The sequence below is a fragment of the Protopterus annectens genome, chromosome 9.part0 (genome assembly GCF_019279795.1).
Source record: "Protopterus annectens isolate FY-2018-M chromosome 9.part0, PAN1.0, whole genome shotgun sequence".
Lineage (NCBI taxonomy): Eukaryota > Metazoa > Chordata > Ceratodontiformes > Protopteridae > Protopterus > Protopterus annectens.
In genome coordinates, this window is record NC_056743.1 from 1,109,931,614 (window position 1) to 1,109,952,657 (window position 21,044).

Here is a 21,044-nt window from a genome sequence, read left to right on the forward strand (position 1 = left end):
GGATTTGGTCATTATAAAATGGTGCTAGTATTGTTAATCCTTGGATTCTGATGAAGTCTCCGATTGGAGACGAAAGCGCTTAATCTAAGGCTCTGGTTGTGTACAGGAGTATCGTTTTTACTATTTATGGATCGTTTTGTGCAATAAACTGTTTTTTGGTGTATTCCTGGCTGCATTCGACTGAATGTTTGAAGATGTCCTTTATTGTTGACCGGGACCGCATTCTGCTTTGTGATTTGTGAGGAAGTGTTTGGTTACAAGTAATAAACAATGTGACAGACAGGAAGGAAGGTCTTTGTGACACTAGGATTCATAAGGGAAACTGACAGTAGAAACAGTGTAACTCTCTTTACAGATAGCTAATCAAAATCCATTTATGGTAATCTCTATAATCTGGAGACTTCATCTTCACAAGTATATAGTCAGGATAGGAGCCACTCAGAGAACATTAATGAACTTGGTTCGTAATTTGTTTTGTTCTCAAATAAACAGGAGATAAAATAGCTTAATGTGTAAATCAGTAAAGGAAGTAAGTAGATGGGAAATGGTAGAAACATTTAAATACTGTATTGCAATAAATAATCTAAGTGAGCACAATCTTTCAATAAAGATATATGAGGACAAAAGGACGCAACCTGAGAATTACAGTCTTCCTAGGAATGTTCTAATCTACAGCTATATAAGGCTGCATGGAGTGCAGTAATTATTCTATGTGCAATTAGTTTTGATATAACTTGTACTCTTTTCAGTTTTCTCACTGGGCCTCCACTGAACAAGGTAGGTCATGCCAAGTCAAACTTTTCAAGTTTAAGCTAACTAACTAGATAGCTAAACTTCATTTATTTGTAGGATAGAAAAGTATTTTTCCACAGAAAAGGTGATGAATAACACAGCCTTCCTAAGGGAAGGGTAGTTATAAAGGTAGTGGTGGCATCCAAGAATGCATGGGGTGAGCTAAAAAGTCATTGTTATGATGGATGGGAAGCTTATCCAGAAGGTAGGGAAATGAGCAGACAAGGTAGGTAAAGTGGCTTTCAGATGCAATTATAATCAATACTCTGATATAAGATGAGAAAAATCTTAGCACTTACACTGTTACCCTGAGTAACATGTATACTCTATGCAGTATAAAATTTTACCTGACAGTGGGAAATGCACATAAAAAGAGAATGACAGAAGAATACTTGGTGTGGAGAGAAATATCAAAAGGAACATTAAACAAAGATGCCTACTGTTTTATGCTGTATGCTGCAGAATCAGCATAACTAAATTTGTCCCCATATGTTTAAACATTTGCAGTTTTTATTTATTTATTGTAATAGACAGGCTCCCTGGTATGCAATGCATTTAGACTTAAGTTAGAACAATAAATGTCCCATGATCTGTGTTTGTGCTCCCTTGCAGAAAAGCACCACCCCCTTCCCTTGCTAAGTGTGGTAAGGTAGTCACAAGTCAATACTACAGAAAGAAAAACAAGGAAGTCCAATGACAACAACCTATTATTTAAAACTCCAAATGGGTTGCAATGCAACAAGTAAGCTTGTAGTACTTATGATGTGTCAGAAAAGGACTCTGGAGACATGCTGGCAGGACCTGGAATGAGAATGGCTTATCATACGTCAGGGTGTTGAAAGCATATGCATGGGAAGTAGATTGTGAAACAGCTCACTGTCACTAAATGTTGGCTGGTATCCCTTAGTAGAGAGGATCTGCTCTGACACAGCACAACTCAAATGACTGAATGCTGGCTGTACACAGTGCACTTGAAGGTCACAGGACACTATGTCATCACACAAGCACCATGCCTTTACATCTCCTTTAGTTTTTGCCATGGCAAATGTTTGGGTAATACAATGTAAAGTCATGGCTGCAGTATGCTGGTCTTTGGTATACAAAAGCCATGGTGTGTGTGTGTGTGTGTGTGTGTGTGTGTGTATGTGTGTGTGTATGTGTGTGTGTGTGTGTGTGTGTGTGTGTGTGTGTGTGTGTGTGTGCATGTATATATATATATATATATATATATATATATATATATATATATATATATATATATATATCACTATTAATAGCACATGGCTGAAGAGAAACATTGTGCATAAGGCAGGATCAATGGGAAACTTTCCTTTCTTTTGCACCAGTCACACAAAGAAGTGCAGTGAGGCAGTCTTTAAGGATGATAGCAACAAACAACCAGGAAGACAATAAAAGAGCTGTTCCAGAGAAAACAGGGCAGAGGAATTTAAACACAGCAAACTCCTTATATCATCCACATCTGCCAAGGACCTCTATGTTGCTAACAAATGGAGGGCTCTGATATATCAAAGCCATACCCAAGAAGGAGCATAGGAAAAACATACATCTGTAACATTTGTACATAGTAGGTATCAGAATACCCAAATATTGTATGTGGGGTTGGTGACTGGACACGAGCAGATCTCTTCTGCTGAAGAAAACACAAGAAATCTCTAGATTGTAAGTTTGTGAAAAGAATGAAACACCCTAATGGTTTTATGTGGACAAAACTGGACAGGAAAAAAAAACCTCCTTAAAAGAAACATGTGCAATAGCCTGAAAACTGACTTGTTCATGACACTGTTGAGATCTGTTCACCAGGGAGATGATACTCAATTCTGTGAGTGCCCTGTAACAAACTGTCAGCTCCAATGGACCTAGTTCCTACCAAGGTCCATTGTTTGCTGAACTAGATCCCAGACTCCTGTGACCCTGAAACAGATAAAGCATACATAGCAAAAAAGATGAAATCTGCAAATCTCTTCAGCCACCCCTAATGGTACCCATTTGTTTCATATGCAGTACAGGTATCGCCATCGACTCTTACAGCTACAAATTTATAAGTGAGTTTCCATCTGACAGCAGAGATACCCAAACCTTCTTATTCCAGTCCTTTCTGAACATCTGGCAGATAACTAGTTAAAAAAAATGAACTGTGTATCCCAGATCAGGTTCTATAAAGGTCTAATAACTGTGCAAGAATTACCTAATTTCATTTCCCACATGCAAATTATTGCTAATATTAAGTGGGTGAAGGGGTGTTGTTACATCTGTGCTGTCCTTACCTGCTCTTGCAACCTGCAAAAAATCAGAAGATTACATTACTGAATATTACAGGTACTTCAAAGCAGGTAGAAAGCCAACATAGCTATCAAAACTATGATTCCTTTTTGCAACTAAGTTAGCAATGATAATCCTCACAAAACAATTCAACCAAGCTAAGCCAGCCAAGGAGACTTGCAGTTGCTATTAGATGCTGATTTTCTTAAAGTTTTTCTCATTGTTTTAAGACTACCTTTTTATCTTAATAATCAAGTGTTATTCAACTGGGCCTCACAGCTCGACTTACTACCACAGCCTGTCAGGATGAAAAATAAATAAATAGAGATTTTAAAAAGTCTTCAGGAGAAAGATTACAAACAGAAACAGAAAAATAAATTAGAATCCCAGCAAGTCAAAAAATGCAAGATATAAATTATAAGCTTCACTAAGACAAAATTGAAAAGCCTTCCCATTAGTCCCTATAATCAAACAGTCTGGTTAAAAATCTGCCAACATAAGTTCTCTAAACCCACCCCCACAGAATCCTGCACACCTGGCACAGGTTATTCTGTCTGCACATTTTCAGTTGATAAGCCTCAGTCAAACAAAACCCCTCAGGACAGATAAAGGTGCAGAAAGAGAGAAAGAGAGAGAGACAGAGACAGAGAGGACACCACAGCTCGACAGATCTGACATGTTCCAGCTTGAACAAAGGCCCTTTTCTTCTCTCACTTGTGCCTCCAAGTCAGTAAGATGTTATTACTGCATTTAAAACAAAAGAAGCTTTTAAATCACGTGTCTGCAACATAATGGACTGAAAGTACAGCTTTAACCTTTCACTAACAATGCAGTCTTTGAATGAAACCTTCAGGTGAAATGCTATGAAATATCTTCTGCATTTTCATACTATGATAACCCAGCCTTCCCTTGTGCATGGCTGTATAGGCTGCACACACACACACATACACACACACACACACACACATATATATATATATATATATATATATATATATATATATATATATATAGATATATAGATATATATAGATATATAAACATATAGATATAGATACTGATGACAAAACTATCTTTACTTTTAATGCCATATATTATGCCATATATTCGCTGATAAACACCTCATATTTTATCTTTTCACTGTCTCACACTGAGTAAAGGTGTAGGTGATGTGGTTATATTGCAGGTATATGCCTCATAACAATTACCACAACAAAAGTTAAATAATGACATTTTAAGTACTGTAATAATAAATGAGAAGCAGTTTTCCTCATGATAATCTGTACAGACCGCATTCGCTCAGAAGAAATGCTACATCATTCTTGACTTTCCTGTACTAATGGTCTGTTAGCCATTTCAGTGGAAAAGGAGATCGTCCAAAATTTTCTCAAAGTTTTATTATTTTCATTGCGCAGTGGCCTAGACCATAACCAAAGCTCTAAACGTACTTTGTTGAAGCATGCACACCGACTGTATTAAATTTCCTTAGGAGCTTAGAGACGAAATACTGAAGTGCATATCCTGTGGCAAAGGCCACTGACCAATTATAGAACTACTTTCAATGATAACTGTTTCCCACTTTTATCATATGTGAATGATCAGTTGGCAGAATGTCATTTTCCCGGTATTAACATCCAGCTACACAGAATATTTTGGAATTTAAACATGTGCCTGTGACTGTAGCATAGAGTGCACTCCACGGATTTGTCAAATAAATCACAGAGATCACACATGCTGAGCAGAAATGGAGACTTTCAACAAAGAATCCTGAAACAATAAAAGGGAGTAAACAAAACGTAGCTAACCGAAGTATTTGAAATCACAGTAACTATGACAAGGTGGTGGTAAGGAAAGGGGGTTGTTCTAAAAAGATCTTTGCATTACACTCGCTCAATTAATAACAATAAAATCAACCAAACAACAACTGGTTTCCTTTAGTTTTGATTTCTTACCTTTTATCTTTACTTGCAGGGAGCTCATGTATGCAGAACTTACAAGGGAACTGCAACTCTGGTTTTGTGGTAATACACTTCTTCTTTCAAATCAAACTGTTAGCTTCTGAAAAAAAAACTGTCTGGAGACTAAAAGTAACAGCAGAAAAGAGGAATCTGTATGGCTGCAATTACCCAGCAAAACGTTTTCAGTTTTACAGCACATTCAGTTAGTTATGGCTTGCTCTGCTGAACAGTCTACATTAGAAGTTTTCAAGAAGATAAATTGTGAAAACATGTTTTATGAGCAAGTATGCAAACAAGCTCAAACCCTTCTAGTTAGTTTCAACAAAGAGTGGGTGACTCTTGAGGGATGCACTGTCCTCTTCCCCAACACACAAGTCCGATACACATCGCCTTTAAGTTGCAATCTTCAATTGAAATATTAATGAAATGAATTCAAGCAGAACACTCCAACTTTTTTGTTCTGTGTATCTTGAATATGCATTTTGTTTACATATTTAACATTTGCTACACTCCTTTGGTTTGTTCTGGAAAGCAAGCATTGCATATCTAGTCAGTGTACATGGTCACAAACATTTACTACTTAAATGGAAAGGTAGACAAAATAAATGACTTCTGATGGCGCTGAACAGATGTATTCACCAGGGGTGGCAGGGTACTAATAAAGACCTGACAACTGTTATCAAAATGGAACCAAACCAAAATAAAGCAAACAGACATCCTTTCAACCACATTCCAAATTAAGTTCTAAATAATGTATAGCTAAACAGACAAAAAATGACAGAAGATACGACATACTAACATGCTAAGTCATTTTTCAGAAAATACTCATATTTTCTGGCCACTCACCACATTTAGTACTTCACTTGAAATATGTACAGGATACATGTTATACATCAGTGAAGGTTAAACATGTATGTGCTGAAGATTTTTGCTGGAGACATAATAATCATTTCATCTGCTTTGGGGTTTGGACACATTATAGCCAGCAGTCACCTAGATACTATGTTATTAAAGTGTGACGTATTTCATAAATTATTGGATGCATGGACTTCAGAAAGGTGTGAGAAAACATTTGTTTATGGAAAGTCAGTGGGTAAAAGTTTTTATCAGTATAGCTATAGCCGGCTTTAGGCAACAGCAAACACTGCATTTGCTGGGGACCCCCAACCACAGCAAGTTATCTTACCTTGATATTTTGTAACATTCCTGTCAAACTCACAAAAGCTAGTACATCAGTCTCATATACTTAATAAACCAGGTGAGTAATAATGCTTATTTATATCTCCTTTAAAATTCAAAAATGTCTTTGTTATAGTAACAATGTTTTATCAATCAACAGCCCTCACAATTCAATTAAATATTTTACCACTTACATAGTGCCCCTGGCTTAGTTAAACCCTGCTGATGGACATTCTCTCCATTAAAACTATCAACATAGCCTGCTTTAGGTACCTGTGGCTGCATGGGGGCCCCCTTAATCATCCTGCACTGTGTGGGGGCCCCACAAAAGCTGCTGCTGGTTGGGGAAAATGAATAGAAAAGAATGTATTCATTTTCTGATCACAATCTTTTAACTTAACAGGGCTGTGATATGACCTTGTTAGGGTAAAGCTAGTAATGAACACGAACAGGGTAAGTACTTGAGAGATCAGCAGCCCAATGTGACCAATGTCTGTGCATACCTTGGATTTTAAGAAAAACTAATACTTCTCATCTTCAGGGATGTTTTTCTCTTTTAGGGAGTTTTATATATACTTGCGGAATACCAGATACTGTAACTCTCAACTTCTTCACTGAAGAATTCAGCGCAACACCAATAATAGCCGAATAAAGGCTCAAAATCAGGAACACATTTTAAATATTAATTGTAAATATTAGTCTGACACTAGAGGGATACAAAAGCAGTCTTTTTGGGGGGATTAGGATGCAGACAGTTCCCAGATAGTACCTGTGTATCTGGACAACAAAGGGTTGTTAGTTTATTGTGAACTACTGTTTTGTCATATTTGAACATTAAGCCTTGGGTGCAACTTATGTCTTCCTTGAAAAAAAAATAAAACTGAAATTCTTTTCTTATTTCCTAAATGGTTATTACTGTACTGTCTTGGTCAGGAAATGTGTGTAGAAAGGATGCAATGAAAACAAAAGCTGAACAGCAACACAATTTCTTTACTTAATCCTAAATTCTGTTCAAGTTATTATTGTATGAAAAAGTATGTAAAAAGAAAAAAACTTTAAAATGCACTTCAGAGCATATAGAAAGTTATAGCTTCTTGAAAAAGCTGAAAATAAGAAAAAATTTGAGAAAAGGAAGAAAAAAAGTAATGTGCATGCTATGGAGAGCCCAGGATGGGGGGGGGGGGGGGGCAGGGGAAGACTGGAGGCTATTGTGCATATGGGGTGGGGTCTGAAACAGTAGACCTAGGTTGCCATTTCACCTAAGTTCAGACCTCTAGGTTCATAGGTTCATAGGTTGGTACTAGGCTATCAGCCCTAGGGCCTATACAAGCCTAGCCATAACAATTCCCTGGCTATTTCTTCCCACATTATTTACTTTCCTGGACCCCTGTCTAGCAGGGCGACTGACGTGATCCCTGGGGTGAATTTCCTTTCTCCCATCCAATTGTCAAGGTTCCTCTTGAAGAGGTCCAAAGAGGCACTCTGCTTGACATGTATGGGCAATCTATTCCAGAGTCTGGGGAGTCTCTGGGTCAGGAACCTATCCCTCCAGCATGTTTTGTTTATTGTGATGACAAGGTTTAGATCACTGGAGCATGTAGCTCTGAGGGATTGGGATTTCTTTAAGTGTAGCATGTCCAACAGCTCTGGGTTTGACATGGCCTTGCATGTTAAGCAGAGATCGCCTCTGAGTAGACGATATGCGACAGAGTATAGCTGGAGTTTTTTAAGGCGGTCAGCGTAGGGCATCTGCTTTAGGCCTGTGATTCTTTCAGTGAGGTATTTCTGAGGCCTTTCCAGTTGTTGCAGATGTCTTGAGAGGTACATACCAAATGGGGCGTTGTATTCTATAATGGGTCTAATGAGGGATGAGTACAGTGGGACAATGACCTCCTTTTTTCTGGATGAAAAGCCCTTCGTGATGAGGTGTGCCACATAAAAGGATTTCCTGACTGTTGTGGCGATGTGGTTATCGAAGGTGAGACCACTGTCCACCTGTGTCCCTAAGTCTCTTATCACACTTTCTGTGTTTAGTGTACTGCCACGTATATGGTAATTCATGGATACATGTTTTTCCCAAAGGGATAACAATACATTTCTTGGCATTGAGCTTGAGCCCATGGCTCTGGCACCAAGCATCTGTTTCTGTAAGGCCCTTTTGTAGAGTATCCACATCATTTGGGGATTCAATAATGGCTCCCAGTTTGCAGTCATCTGCAAACTTTGTTAGCCAGAGTCCCTTAGTGTTGACCTGTACTTCAGAGAAGTAGATGCCAAACAAGAGCGCCCCAGGACTGAACCCTGAGGTACTCCACTTGTCACTTGTCTGGAGCTGGATTTGGAGTCGGCTACTTTTACAGTGTGGGTTCTATCAGTAAGCCATTTAGCAACCCATTGGGTGACATAGGGATTAATACCCAACTTAGTAAGTTTATCTATGATTCCAGAGTGGGGGATGGTATCAAAGGCCTTGGCAAGGTCTAGATAGGCTGTGTGGACCACCTTACCCTTGTCCATGGCTCTGGAGACTGATTCAAAGAAGTCAATCAGGTTCAGGAGACAAGATCGGCCCTTCACAAACCCAAACTGGGTGGGGTCCAGTGTTTGAAGGTTGCCAATGTCTCTGTTTATAAGTTCCATGATAATACACTCCATGGCCTTGCAGATAAGGCTTGTCAGACTGATGGGACAGTAGTTTCCGGGATCCAAGGTGGATCCCCCTTGTGGATTGGGATAACTGTAGCTCTGCGCCACTCAGTGGGCACGAAACCTGAGGTGAGGCTATGATTAAACATGACACTTAGGTGAGGTGCCAGTTCATATTGTAGTTCATGTAGTACACAGCCCGGGATGTCATCTGGTCCCATGGATACTGTATTCTTGGCTTTAGAGAGTGCGTTTTGTACCTGTGTGGCCGTTATTACTGGAATTTGGCAATCTTCCGGTATTGAGATGGGCCATTTAGGGGGCAAGAGGGGGGTGAAGTTGGCACTGAATCGATCTGCCAGGATATTGGCAATATCCTTTGGATCAGTATATTTATTGCCATTCTGTTTTAGCTCAGAGCAGATCTGAGCATTGCCATTTAGATTCTTGACATAGTTATAGAATGCTTTGTGGTTGTCTTTGGAATCTTTGGCAATTTTATTTTCATAACTAGCTTTGGAGGATTTTATGAGGCGTCTCAGTTTCTTACTGAGGCTAGTAAGGGAGTTTTTTGCATCCTGGGATTTTCCTCTTTTCTGCAAATTTCTTCCTTTTGTTGTAAAGTTTGTTTATGGCAGGGGACCACCAGATTGGCTTCCTTTTTTGGATGAGAGCATTTTGGTTCTATTTGGGATGGCACGATTCATGCATGAGTGGATGTGCTCGTACAGTGCCTTAGTGTAGGATTCAACAGTTGAACTTTCAGTTCCCGTCTGCATGGGTGTCATGAAGTTTGTCACTTCTGACTTGAGTAGCATGAAGTTGGCTTTGGAGAAGTTTTTTATGGTGGTTTCTTTACTGGAGGGTGGGGTGGGATGTGGATGTTAAGGTTGATTAGCTTATGGTCAGACATGACTAACGAGGGGTGACCATAGGTATGGAGCATTGATTTGCCATGTTGGTAATGACCAGGTCTAGGATATTGGAGCCCCTGGTGGGACTATGGATTAGTTGATCCAGGGCATTGGAATTTATGAATTCCAAGAACCGTTCTTAAAGGTGTTGGGACATGAGTAGTTTTCCCAGTTAATGGCAGGGTAGTTAAAATCACCCAGTATTAGGGTGTTTGGTTCTATCTTAATATTTTCCAGTATGTTTAAAAGGTGTAGTGAGAATCTTGGGGTATGGTGGGGATCTGTAGCAAGCTACAATTTGGATTGCAGTCTTACCTAGTGTTAGTTGCACTTGGAGAATTTCAGACACATTGTGTTGGCCAACTAGCCTGGTGGTGTGAATATCCTTGGTGAATATTGACACTCCTCCACCTTTAGTGTTTCGGTCCTGGTTTGGTGGCCAAAAGTGTGGTAAGAGTTGTAGCCTGGTATTGCAGGGGTGCTCTCTGGAGTCTTGAACCAGGTCTCAGTTACTGCACAGATATCGATGTTCTCCATTTTTAGGAGTGCCTCGAGAGAGTGCATTTTGAGGTTTAGACTTCTAGCATTGAGTAGCATTACCTTCAGATTTTGCATGCTTGTACCTGTTACGGTGGTGGTTTTGTCCTTTGAAGTTTGCCTAAAAAAGCACTATAGGGTGGCAAGAGCCTTAGCCAGTAACCTGAATCCCAGGGGCGACAGGTGCAGACCATCTCTGGCAAAGCATCGTGGTCTGTCAATCATGTCATCCCAGACAGACAGATACTGGATCCCCTTTGAATGACACCATAAGCTTAGCCAATTGTTGAAGTCAATAATTTTATCCTTATATTGTGGTATCATTCTGGGCGAAGGCAGGATGCTACTCAGGGCTAGGGTCATACCTGCCTGGGCCACATGATCCGAGAGCTCTTCCATGTCTCTTTTCATGTAGTCCAGGGAGGTACGTCTCAAGTCATTCACTCCAACATGGACAATGACAGAGTCATATTTGTACTTGTTGTGGAGTGACTTGAGTGCATGCATTATGTGGCGGATCCTGGCACCTGACAGGCAGCTGACTGTAATTTTCTCCTTATTCAACCTGGTGAGAGGGACATCAGTGTGCCGGACTATAGAGTCACCTATGACTAAAGTGTTAGGTACATTGTCTTGCCTTAAGGGCTGTTGCTGGGTGGCACACTGGTGTTGTGAACTATGTGACACATTGGTTGTGATTGGTGTTTGTTTGCGTTTCAGCTTCAGAGGTCTTTGTTGCTTGGGCAGGTTACAGTTAAGGGCCTCTGCATATGTGGATTTAGTGTTGCTATATGTGGGTGTTGGTGGTGTGGGTTTAGAAGGGCTATGTGTTGCCTGAGGTGTAGTGTGGGTGTTAACCTTCTCCTCTTGACTATTTAGCACAATCTTGGGTGGAGAGAGCTTTGCTTCCATTTTGGCTATGTAAGTGCATCTCTCACAGGTTGTAGTGTTGGGTGGTAGGAGGAGAGGGTTGTCTGTGTACATGAGGCAATTGCTGCATTGCCCCAGTATGCCCAGATTCACCAGGTGGACAGGAGAAATCACCGGAAGCTGACCCATGGACATGCCTGGTTTGGGGCTTTTTTTTCTTTGTAAAGTACAGGAGCTGTTTCCTTAGCAAGGTACTTTGCAATTATAGGCTGTTTAGTGCCTACTATTAATTTCTCCTTATTAACAAGGAGAGTTCAGTGTTTGTATGAGTTTAAGGCTTCCTAGTGCTTTCCAGCAGGTATTAGAGAAAGTGCTAGTCACAGGGATGCTTAAAGGTAAGATTGAAAAGAATGCACTCTGCAGTGTGCACTATAGAAGTTAGATGTGAAAGTAGGTAACTTGAGTTTTACCTATTTAAAAAGTTAAGGTTTAGTGGAGAGTTACTATTTTTAAAACAGCAAGATGGATTGAAAGGGGTGGTCACTTTTGTAATTTGGTACTATGAAATACTGTAGGATGGCCAATAAATTTAAATAATTGAAGGGGTGGGATTTCAAAAATGATGATTTTGTGATTACTCACATAAGCCAGTGAAAGTAGAGAGAAATGAGATATATGGTCAGATTAACATAAGAGGCGGGCAACTAGAAAGACAGTGGTATTTAACAAGACAACTTCAATGGGTCGGAGGGCGGGAAAAATTCTGCCTGACTCAGAACAGAGAGAGCTGTGGTCTCTTTTGAAGTTTTAATATGCTGTTAAAACAGAATGCAAGCAAAACACAAGGTAAATAAAACAAACTACAGTATTCAAAATATAGAAAGGCAATACAGTAATACAAAAAATATAAGCAAACTAACCTTTCCTTCACAGCAAAACATAGAGTTGCTACAATATATCACTGCTGCAAACTGTAATGTCCCTTTGCAAGATGGGCCAACACAGTGTAGTACACAAATCTTGCAATGTAAGAATATTGTAGCAAAGGGTCAGTCTGTGCATACTACTCCTAAAAGTTTGCAGCATGAACTAAAAGTTTGCTTAGGAAGGGTGGCAGTGACAGGGTGATGCATAGACTGGATGTGCCTAGGAGTCCCCAGCTTGACATCTGCTGGGGGCCCCCAAAATGCTAATACCGGCCCTGGCTATGTGCAGTGAGAATTGGCATCAACTCCTTATTTATTATTTTGTAAACAGGGCATGGTGTGCCATATTAATCTACTAATCTAAACAACATGCATACCTGTGACTGTTTTGTCGATAGCATTATTTATATATTCAGTGAATACAAATGCAACATATGGGTTTTGTTTAGCAAGAAAGCACACTGAAACCACACAAGCTTTTCTGTCCTGAAGGTGATGTAGGAGGTGAAGGTCATTAACTGATCTACTCAGGTTCACATGTTATGCAAAGAATGAAGGCAGTGCTTAGCAGATTCAAAACCAGTCCTCCAGCTTCTCAGCTCAGCACTTTAATGAGCATACTATGAACTGCTTTTAAGCTTTTAATAATAAGCTAGCAAAACCAAAATAGGCTACAAGAAAAAAAAAGTGATAAGGAAAAGAGGTGATCAAGAGGGCTGCAAATACCCAGCAATTATTACTTTTGATGTACTTTGTGAAGTCACGAAATCTTACAGTAAAAACAGGGCAGATTAAATCCCATTTCACAAATAAGGCAGCGAGATGGTAAGAAGAAAGTTCATGACCATGTTAATGATGTGATTGTCAGGGAAGTCCATGAAAAGCACTACTACTACTGAAGTGCTGAGAAACATTTACAAGTCTGTGGCTTAGAGGATCAAAGGTTATACAGGCTCCTTTAAAAGAATCCACATCAAACAGCTCTGTCAGGTCTCTTTCACTGTGACAACAAAACAACATCAGGGTGGAGTACAACCAGCCTGCATACATATAATACATACATACAATACTCATCCATACTGAGAATAGATATACTTACTGCTAATGTTAACCTGATTTAAGTCTTGGAAAGGAACACTATTCACTTTGCAAGGGGTAATCTCTAAGTAACATTGATGTTTGCTTTACTGCATACTTCCATATTTTAACATATTTGTTCTTTCTTTGTAGAAGAGTTGTAACATATGGTTGAACTATTTTAAAAGGCTCTTAGGCAAGCTTGCTTAGCATCCCAAGACAAACTTCCAGCTTACCACCTAAACTGGAAGGTGTGCACGCTTCTATAGTCAGTCAATGTGCTCATATGCAGTAAATACTGAGGACAGGAAGAGGCAGGCTGGGATATGACGTGGGCTTCTTATTGCTGCTTCAGTTTAAAAAAGCACAAGATGTTCATATCTAAGGAGTACAATCTAATAGCATGTGGAGTTCCTACCCAGACAACCCAAGTGTATATGGAACTGTGATCATTGACAGAATGGAATGTCAACATACAATGACTGAAATGAGATAGCATGGCTAAATGTAAAAGTGCAGCTCGTGTGGGAAAATCATTTATTTCAGTTTCAAGTATGAATGGTCATTGGGAACAAACAGGCAATTTTTGTGTATGAATATTACAAATAAAGAATGGCTGGGCCATTAAAAAGTCTGTTTATTTTTTGGAAGAGGTTAAAAAGTTCATCTAGCTACAGTTAAAATAGGTGTTACTTGCTTCTGTGTTCAGACAAGAACTTTATGGCCAAACTACACATTTTGAGTGTGGCAAACCTTGGGTGAGTTTTAAAGAACTTGACTTGTTGTCACTGTCAGACCTCAGTAGTTTAGATACTGGTATTAAGGCCTTGAGACCCTAGTTTATCAGTTCTCTCCCTTAGAAGATAATAGAAGGATAAGCTGACAGACAGCAGTGGTTAGTTAAGTGGGATTACCTAATAACCAAGCTGAAAATGAATAACTAGTTAAACTGGTTAGCACAGGAGGGTTTTTTTCCTACTGAAACAAGCAGAACATTGACTGAGGGGCATGTTACACAGATAACTGTAGCAAATAGCAGTTTGATTCTACAATCTTCTTAAAGACATCATGTTGAAAATGGTTGCATCTTTCAAACTCAAACCACCAAACTGATATTGTGTGCATTATGAAAGCTTTCCTGTATGTACTGGAATTCACAGTGCAGGCAGGACATGGGGTATAAACATTAACTAGACCCAAATGGGGAAGTGTACAGTACAGTTGTGTACACTTACCATAAATGTAGATATTTGAGTGTATTCATTGTTGCAGTCATCACACTTGGGTTATCTGCCAGCAGGTAGCCCTCAGTCGGCCCGAATACTAGAGACTTAGTATTTCTGCGTTGGTTGCTGTCACTTAACGACTGACGTCAGGTCATCAGGGGTACAAAAACAGGCAGCCAATGCCATTACATCAGTTTTTCTTGCCCTAAATGTCATGATCACCCAAATAGGGAGCTAAGTTATAGTGGAAAAAACACCACCAGTAAAAAGTAAATACCAATAGCCCTGTAAGGGGTGAGTAAGAGAGAGAAGGAGAGAGAGAGAGAGAGAGAAGGGGGCTGGAGGGTGGGAATCCAGGAATGCTACAGTGAATACACTTGAACATCTACATTTATGGTAAGTGTACACAACTGTACTATATTCTTCGTGTTTCACTGTTGCAGTCATCACACTTGGGTTGATTCCCAAAGTTGAGGAAGGATGGAGGCAGTCAAGAAGAGTTGGGGCTGGTTAGTATGCCCTGCAGGACTGCTGTTGCAAAACCCACCCTGGATTTGGAAAAGATAGGCAGGTGGTAATGCTTGGTGAAGGTGTGAACAGAACTCCAAGTAGCAGCTTCCAGAATGTCCCTGGTAGGGACTCATCTGAGAAAGGTGTAGAGGTTGAAGTTGCCCTTGTGGAATGCATTCTGACCTACTGAGGGGGTGGTTTCCCACGGTGTTTGTAACAGGAATTGATACAGTGTGCTATCCATTTGGAGATGGTTTGTTTTGATATGGCCTTGCCCTCTACCTCTGGTGCAAAGCTGACTAGTGACTGGTCAGACTTCCTGAAGGGCTTATTCCTATCAAGGTAGAATTTGAGCTGTCTGTGCACGTCTAAAGAGTGCAGGATCCTTTCCCCCTTATTTTGAGGATTAGGGAAAAAGGTGGGCAAATGGATAGATTGGTTGAGAGCCACACTGGACACCACTTTAGGCATAAAAGTAGGATTAGTCTTGAGGTAGACCCTGTCAGCATGAAAAATAATGAAGGGTTCCACAGCCATAAGTGCTTGTAGCTCAGACACTCATCTAGCTGAAGTGATGGCCAGAAGCAAGGCTGTTTTCCAAGGGAGGAATTTTAACTCTGCTGATGCTGCAGGCTGAAAGGGGGGTAGCATGAGCTTTTCCAGCACAAAGTTAAGGTCCCAAGCAGGGGTGGGGGCTCTTCTTGGTGGCCTTAAGTTGTTAGCCCCTCTCAGGAACTGTTTGATGAGAGGGTGAGAGAAGAGAGGTGGCTTAGTGCTGTAATGAGCAGAGATGGCAGAGACATGGATCTTAATGGAAGAGAAGGACAGGCCTCTGTGGATTAGGTCTGCTCGGTAGTCCAGGATGAGAGGTAAGGAGGGCTGTGCTGTATCCGCTCCTTTAGTGTGAATCCAGGAAAAACACCTTTTCCACTTATCAGCATAGGATTTCCTTGTACTGGATCTTCTGGCTTCATGAATGACGTCCAGCACTTGATTGCTTAGGCTGGCCACTGGAGGAGAATTCAAGGAAAAAACCAGGCTGCAAGGTTCAGGGTTTGTAGTTGCAGATGCAAGATCCATCCCTCCTGCTGAGAGAGGAGGGTTGGGATCTGGTGTAGGTGCCATGGTGGCACCGGTGACAGACTGCGCAGTAGTGGGTACCAGTGCTGGCATGGCCAGTCTGGGGCAATCAGGATTGCCCTTGGTCTTTCCTGCCTTATCATGAGTAGTACTCTTGTAATAAGAAGCAGAGGGGGAAATGCATAGATTGAGAGGTTTACCCACTAGAAGGATAGGACATCCACTTTCCAGACCTTGCTGTGAGGTACCCTGGTACAGAATTTGCTGAGCTGGTTATTGTAAGGGGAGGCAAATAGGTCTGCCTTCAGGGTTCCCCATTTCTGGGTTAGAAGGCTGAAGGTGTTGAGGTCTAATTGCCACTCGTGTGGGTCTAGGAGATTTCTGCTTAAGTCATCTGCCAGAGAGTTTAGTTTGCCTGGCAGGAATTGAACTTGCAGGTGAATATACATAGCCAAGGCCATGTTCCACAGGGTCATGGCTAGACTGCAGAGTGGGTAACAGTGGGTCCTCCCCCCCCCGCTTGTTGATGTACCACATCACTGTGGTGGTGGTCTTTTTATCAGAAGGGGCCCTGGTGAGAACAACGATCTGAAAGCTGTCAGAGCATGTTGAACAGCTAGCATCTCTTTTTGGTTGATGTGCAGATGAATTTGGTCTGGGCTCCAGTAGCCCTGAATGCACCTGCCATCCTGATGTGCCCCCCAGCCATAGTCTGATGTATCTGTGGTTAGGGTCTGGGTGGTGTGGGGTTGAGTAAAGGGAAGTCCCATTGTTGTGGTTGCATGCTGCTGCCCACCAAAGGAACTCTGTCCTTAGACAAGGTATGATAGGTATGACAGTTTCCAGGTCCTGAGAAGTACCATTGAAATTTCCTCATATGCAGTCTAGAATATGGAATTAGTAGGATGCAAGAGGCCATGAACCCTAGAGCCTGCAGGATTTTCCTTGTGGACAGCTGGGTTCCAGTGGCTATTTGAGTGAAGTAGCCTGTCAGATAGGCTTGTTTTTCTGGAGTAAGGAATGCCATCTGGGATGCTGTGTCCAAGCTTGCTCAAAGGAATACAATTTTTTGGCTGAGGACTAGTTTTGATTTCTTTTCATTGATAGTGTACCCGAGGGAGGTTAGAAGGTCCTTTACAAATGTCAGGTGCTGCAACAGCTTTTCCTGACTGTCTGTCTGAATCAGGCAATCGTCCAAGTAAGGGTAAGTTTGAATCTTTCTCTGTCTGCCATAGGCAAAGGCTGGAGCCAGGCATTTTGTGAAGACTCTGGGAGCAGTGGATAAGCCAAAGGGAAGTGCAGAGAACTGATAATGCATAGATCCTGCTCTGAAACATACACAATTCCTGCATGAGTCCCTGATAGGGATGTGCAGATAGGCTTCCTTTAGGTCTAGGGTGGCTAACCAGGCATCTTTGGACAGCATATGGAGAAGCTGCTGTAGGGTGAGCATTTTGAATTTTGGCACCACCAGGAAGGTGTTTAGAATGGATACATCTAAGATTGGGTGCCAGGTGCCCTCTTTTCTGGGTACCAGGAAAAGTCTGGAATAAAAACCTTGGCCTATCTGTTCTGCATGAACAGGCTGAATTGCCCTTATGGAGAGCAGGGATTGAACTTGGTTTTGTGCCTCTGCCCACTGGTTTGGAGGAAGGTATGCAAACCCTTTTGGAGTTGGCAGTGTGCGGAAATAAAATTTGTACCCCTGGGATACTATGTTGAGGACCCATCGATCATTGGTGATGGAGGTCCAGTTTTTTTCATGGTGGGCAAGTTTTCCTCCTAGGGGCATGACCAATTGAGCAGAGGTAAGGAGAGGAGTTGAGAAGTCATTGTGAATTCTTTCCGTAAGGGGGTGGCTTAGCACTCCCTGTTTTAGAAGTGGAGGTCCTCCATTGCTTAGATCTCTGCATATCCTGAGACTGTAATTTATGGGGGAATGTCTGTTTCCCTTGGATCTAGTTTGAGGTGGCCTTGAGGGGGCTGGAAAGGACAAATGTTTCAAGGGGCAATGCCTACTGAATCTTGGATGCTGCACTTGAAAAAAATCTTTGACTGTCTGCATAGACTTAGCCTTTTCTTCCATCTTTTTTAAAAACGTCTTCTGCTTTGGTGCCAAACAAATTTTCCTTGTTCAAAGGATCGTTCATTAATTTTGATTTGACATGGTCTGGCAAGGTCTGTTCCTTAAGCCAAGCATGCCTTTTAAGTACAGAACCTGTGACTACTGCCCTGCAAGATGCTTCTAGGGCATCAAACCCACATTTCAGGGTATGCTTGTTGACTTGGCTTGCAGAATGCATAGGCTCCTGTAATTCATTATTTTCTGCACAGTCAAGAAAGGTAAATCATTTTTGCTTAATAAGTTCTATAATATGTTGCTGGTATTTCAGCATGTGGAACTGATAATTCAATGCTCTAATGGCGAGAGTTGAAGAGGTGTATACTTTTTTACCCCATCTGTCTAAAGCTCGGGAATCCCTGTCTGAACGGGTGGGATTCTTAGCTGTAGTTGCTTTTATTCCTTTAGGTCCTTGGGAGATGACCTCTGGGTCAGCAGTAGGATTTTTGAAAAGAAATTTGTGAGAGTCATGGACTCTGCAATACCTGTCTGGTTTCCTTGGAGCAGGGGGTAAAGTATCAGGAGTTAGACTGGATTCCATGAAGGCATCATCCACAACATCCAGAATAGGAGGGATAGCTAAGGGTCTGTACTGTGGTAAATCTAAAAATTCCCTGAGTCTCTTTTTAGACTGAGGATAATCTTGGCATTCCCAGTGGAAATGCTCTCTCAAAGTATGTAGGGTTTTACCAAAAGAAAAATCCTCTGGAGGGGAAGCAGAAGGAATGGATTCCTCTGCATCTGAATTCTCATAGGCAGATAAAGGCATGTCTTCATATTCAAAAACCTCTTGGTCAGTTAAAGCTGCTGGGGACAGGTCTATTTTTCTTTAGCAGGGGAAGGCTGGCTTCCCCTAATCAGCATGATCAGGTCTTCTGCCATTTTAAGCATTTGAGATTGTGGTAAGGAAGCAGGTGCTTGAGTTTAGGTCGTCGTTTTTTTAGGTGTAGCTTGTACTCTTGGCCTTAGAAACTCGGTAGTTTAAGAAAGAACTGAAGATGCAAAATAAGTCGCCAGTTTGTGTTGAATATTGGTAATGCAAAGGACTTCCTCAGAATCTGGTGCCTGCACAGCGGCTCCGGACCCATCCAAGGTAGAGACAACCGCAGGTTCCGTAGTCAAACAAGAGTCTCGTGGCATACCGGACTCGGAATGGGTCTTGGTAGCGGCCTGCGAATCCATCAAAGCGGGCATCAGGGGCTGCGAAAGTGCCTCACAGAGTTCTGGCAAACTGACAACAAGCTTAACGGAAGCGTTGTCAGCAGTTTTGGACCTGTGCAGTCTGTCTCTGCCTTTATCCTTACATTTTTTCAGAAGATCGGTAGTCGGATGGCTTACCAAAGCCATTTCGGAATACGGAGATCGAGAATGAAAGTATATAGCTACAGTAAGGGCCCAATGATGAATAGTTCGGGTGTTGAACAAAGCACAAAACCGACAACAAGGTATGTTGTGGTCTGGGCCTAAACAGGTGACGCAGTAAGAATGAAAATCTCAGTGTGGTATTTTCTTTCCACAGGCGAGACAACTGTTAACTTTTTCTGACATCGGTTAGAGCAAGAAAAACGGATCCTCAGTTGGGTACTTAGCTTTAGAAGACTTCAGGATGATTCAATTTCGGAAACGAAAACTCAGGTAGCGGCCGACCAGCACTCGTGCGAACTGCTTCTGCTTCGGGCTCCTCGGCAAGAAAGACTGATGTAATGGCATCAGTTGCCTGTTTTTATACCCCTGATGACCTGACGTTAGTCCTGAAGCGGCAGCAAACAATGCAGAAATACTAAGTCTCTGGTATTCGGGCCAACTGAGGGCTACCTGCTGGCAGATAACCCAAATGTGATGACTGCAACAGTGAAACACGAAGAACATCAAATGGGGCAATTTCAGAAGCAGGGAATTTCTACATGAAAACCAGGCATTCACTATAATATGGGTTGCAAAAAAGAAGTAACAGTCTGAAATCATACTTCCATAAACAGATGGTAAGTAGTAAATCATCCAGGATATGCTTACCAGTAATAAAGTTTTATAAATTAATGACTGAATATTTAGAAACAAGAAGAAGTAAGTAATACCATGAATGAGAAGGTTTCAGAGTTGTGCCCAAAAGTATAAGGCTCTTTTGAAAGCTTGCATTGAGTTATATTAGTGGCCAGGGGGCTAATGCCAGGGTCATGGAAATCACCCCCTCCCACACAAAAAAATAATTACTTTATATTTTTTGCCATTTCATTCAGGGCTCATAAAGGCAGTTAAAAATCAGCTAAGAATTTATAAGCACTTAGTTCACTTTCTACTTGATTAGACTAAGTCAGAACTCACGAAGTACAATCAGATTTTATTTCAGTATGACCCCTGTCAAACTCAGTTTGAAGGTCTACAAACCAAGGGATAAAACAATAGACAAAATGCAATCCCTCTCACTCTGTCTCATGAAATTTAACAAGGCAAACCACAATGTGTTCATACCAATTTAATGGATAAGGTCCTCTTGAATTGCCAATGTCTGATTAATGCAGGCTTTAACTTCTTTTTTTCTTTGAACATAGTCACATTTCAGCTTCTTTCTCACTAATTCATATGGTTCTGTTGAATGAAGACAACTGATGGCAGAAAAAAAACAGGTGTTTTTTCTGCAAAGGAGAGCTTGCATGTCATAACCTGTAAAATAAATCTAAAGGGACGGTGTGCCTTTCTGAACTGCAGATGACTGATAGTTCCATCACACTAAAGATTTTAAGAAGGAGTGGAAACATACAAGTTTTTAACAAGCCTGATTAATAATGTGGTGCATGATGGGAAGAAACGATTAAATACACAGAGGGCATTAAAACTAAGACATGCATTACAAGGTCTGGTGTATTCATGCATGAAAGAATGGTAAGTGAATATTGCAGGCTGACACAGAACCATGGAAAGTTATTATG

General features: G+C 41.1%; 1 protein-coding gene across 2 annotated transcripts in view; it reads right to left on the bottom strand.

Annotated features, from left to right (window-relative positions):
* Positions 1–21,044, bottom strand: part of ZNF385A (zinc finger protein 385A) — a 1,202,383-nt gene that overhangs the window by 1,063,655 nt on the left and 117,684 nt on the right. The window contains exon 1 of one of the 2 annotated variants that reach the window (XM_044083965.1): positions 5,025–5,072. The exons of the other annotated variant lie outside the window; for it this stretch is intronic. Within the exon in view, the coding sequence (XP_043939900.1) occupies positions 5,025–5,052 (28 nt within the window). The 5' untranslated portion in view covers positions 5,053–5,072. Of the gene's footprint in view, positions 1–5,024; positions 5,073–21,044 lie in introns of those variants that run through there. 2 annotated transcript variants of the gene reach the window in all.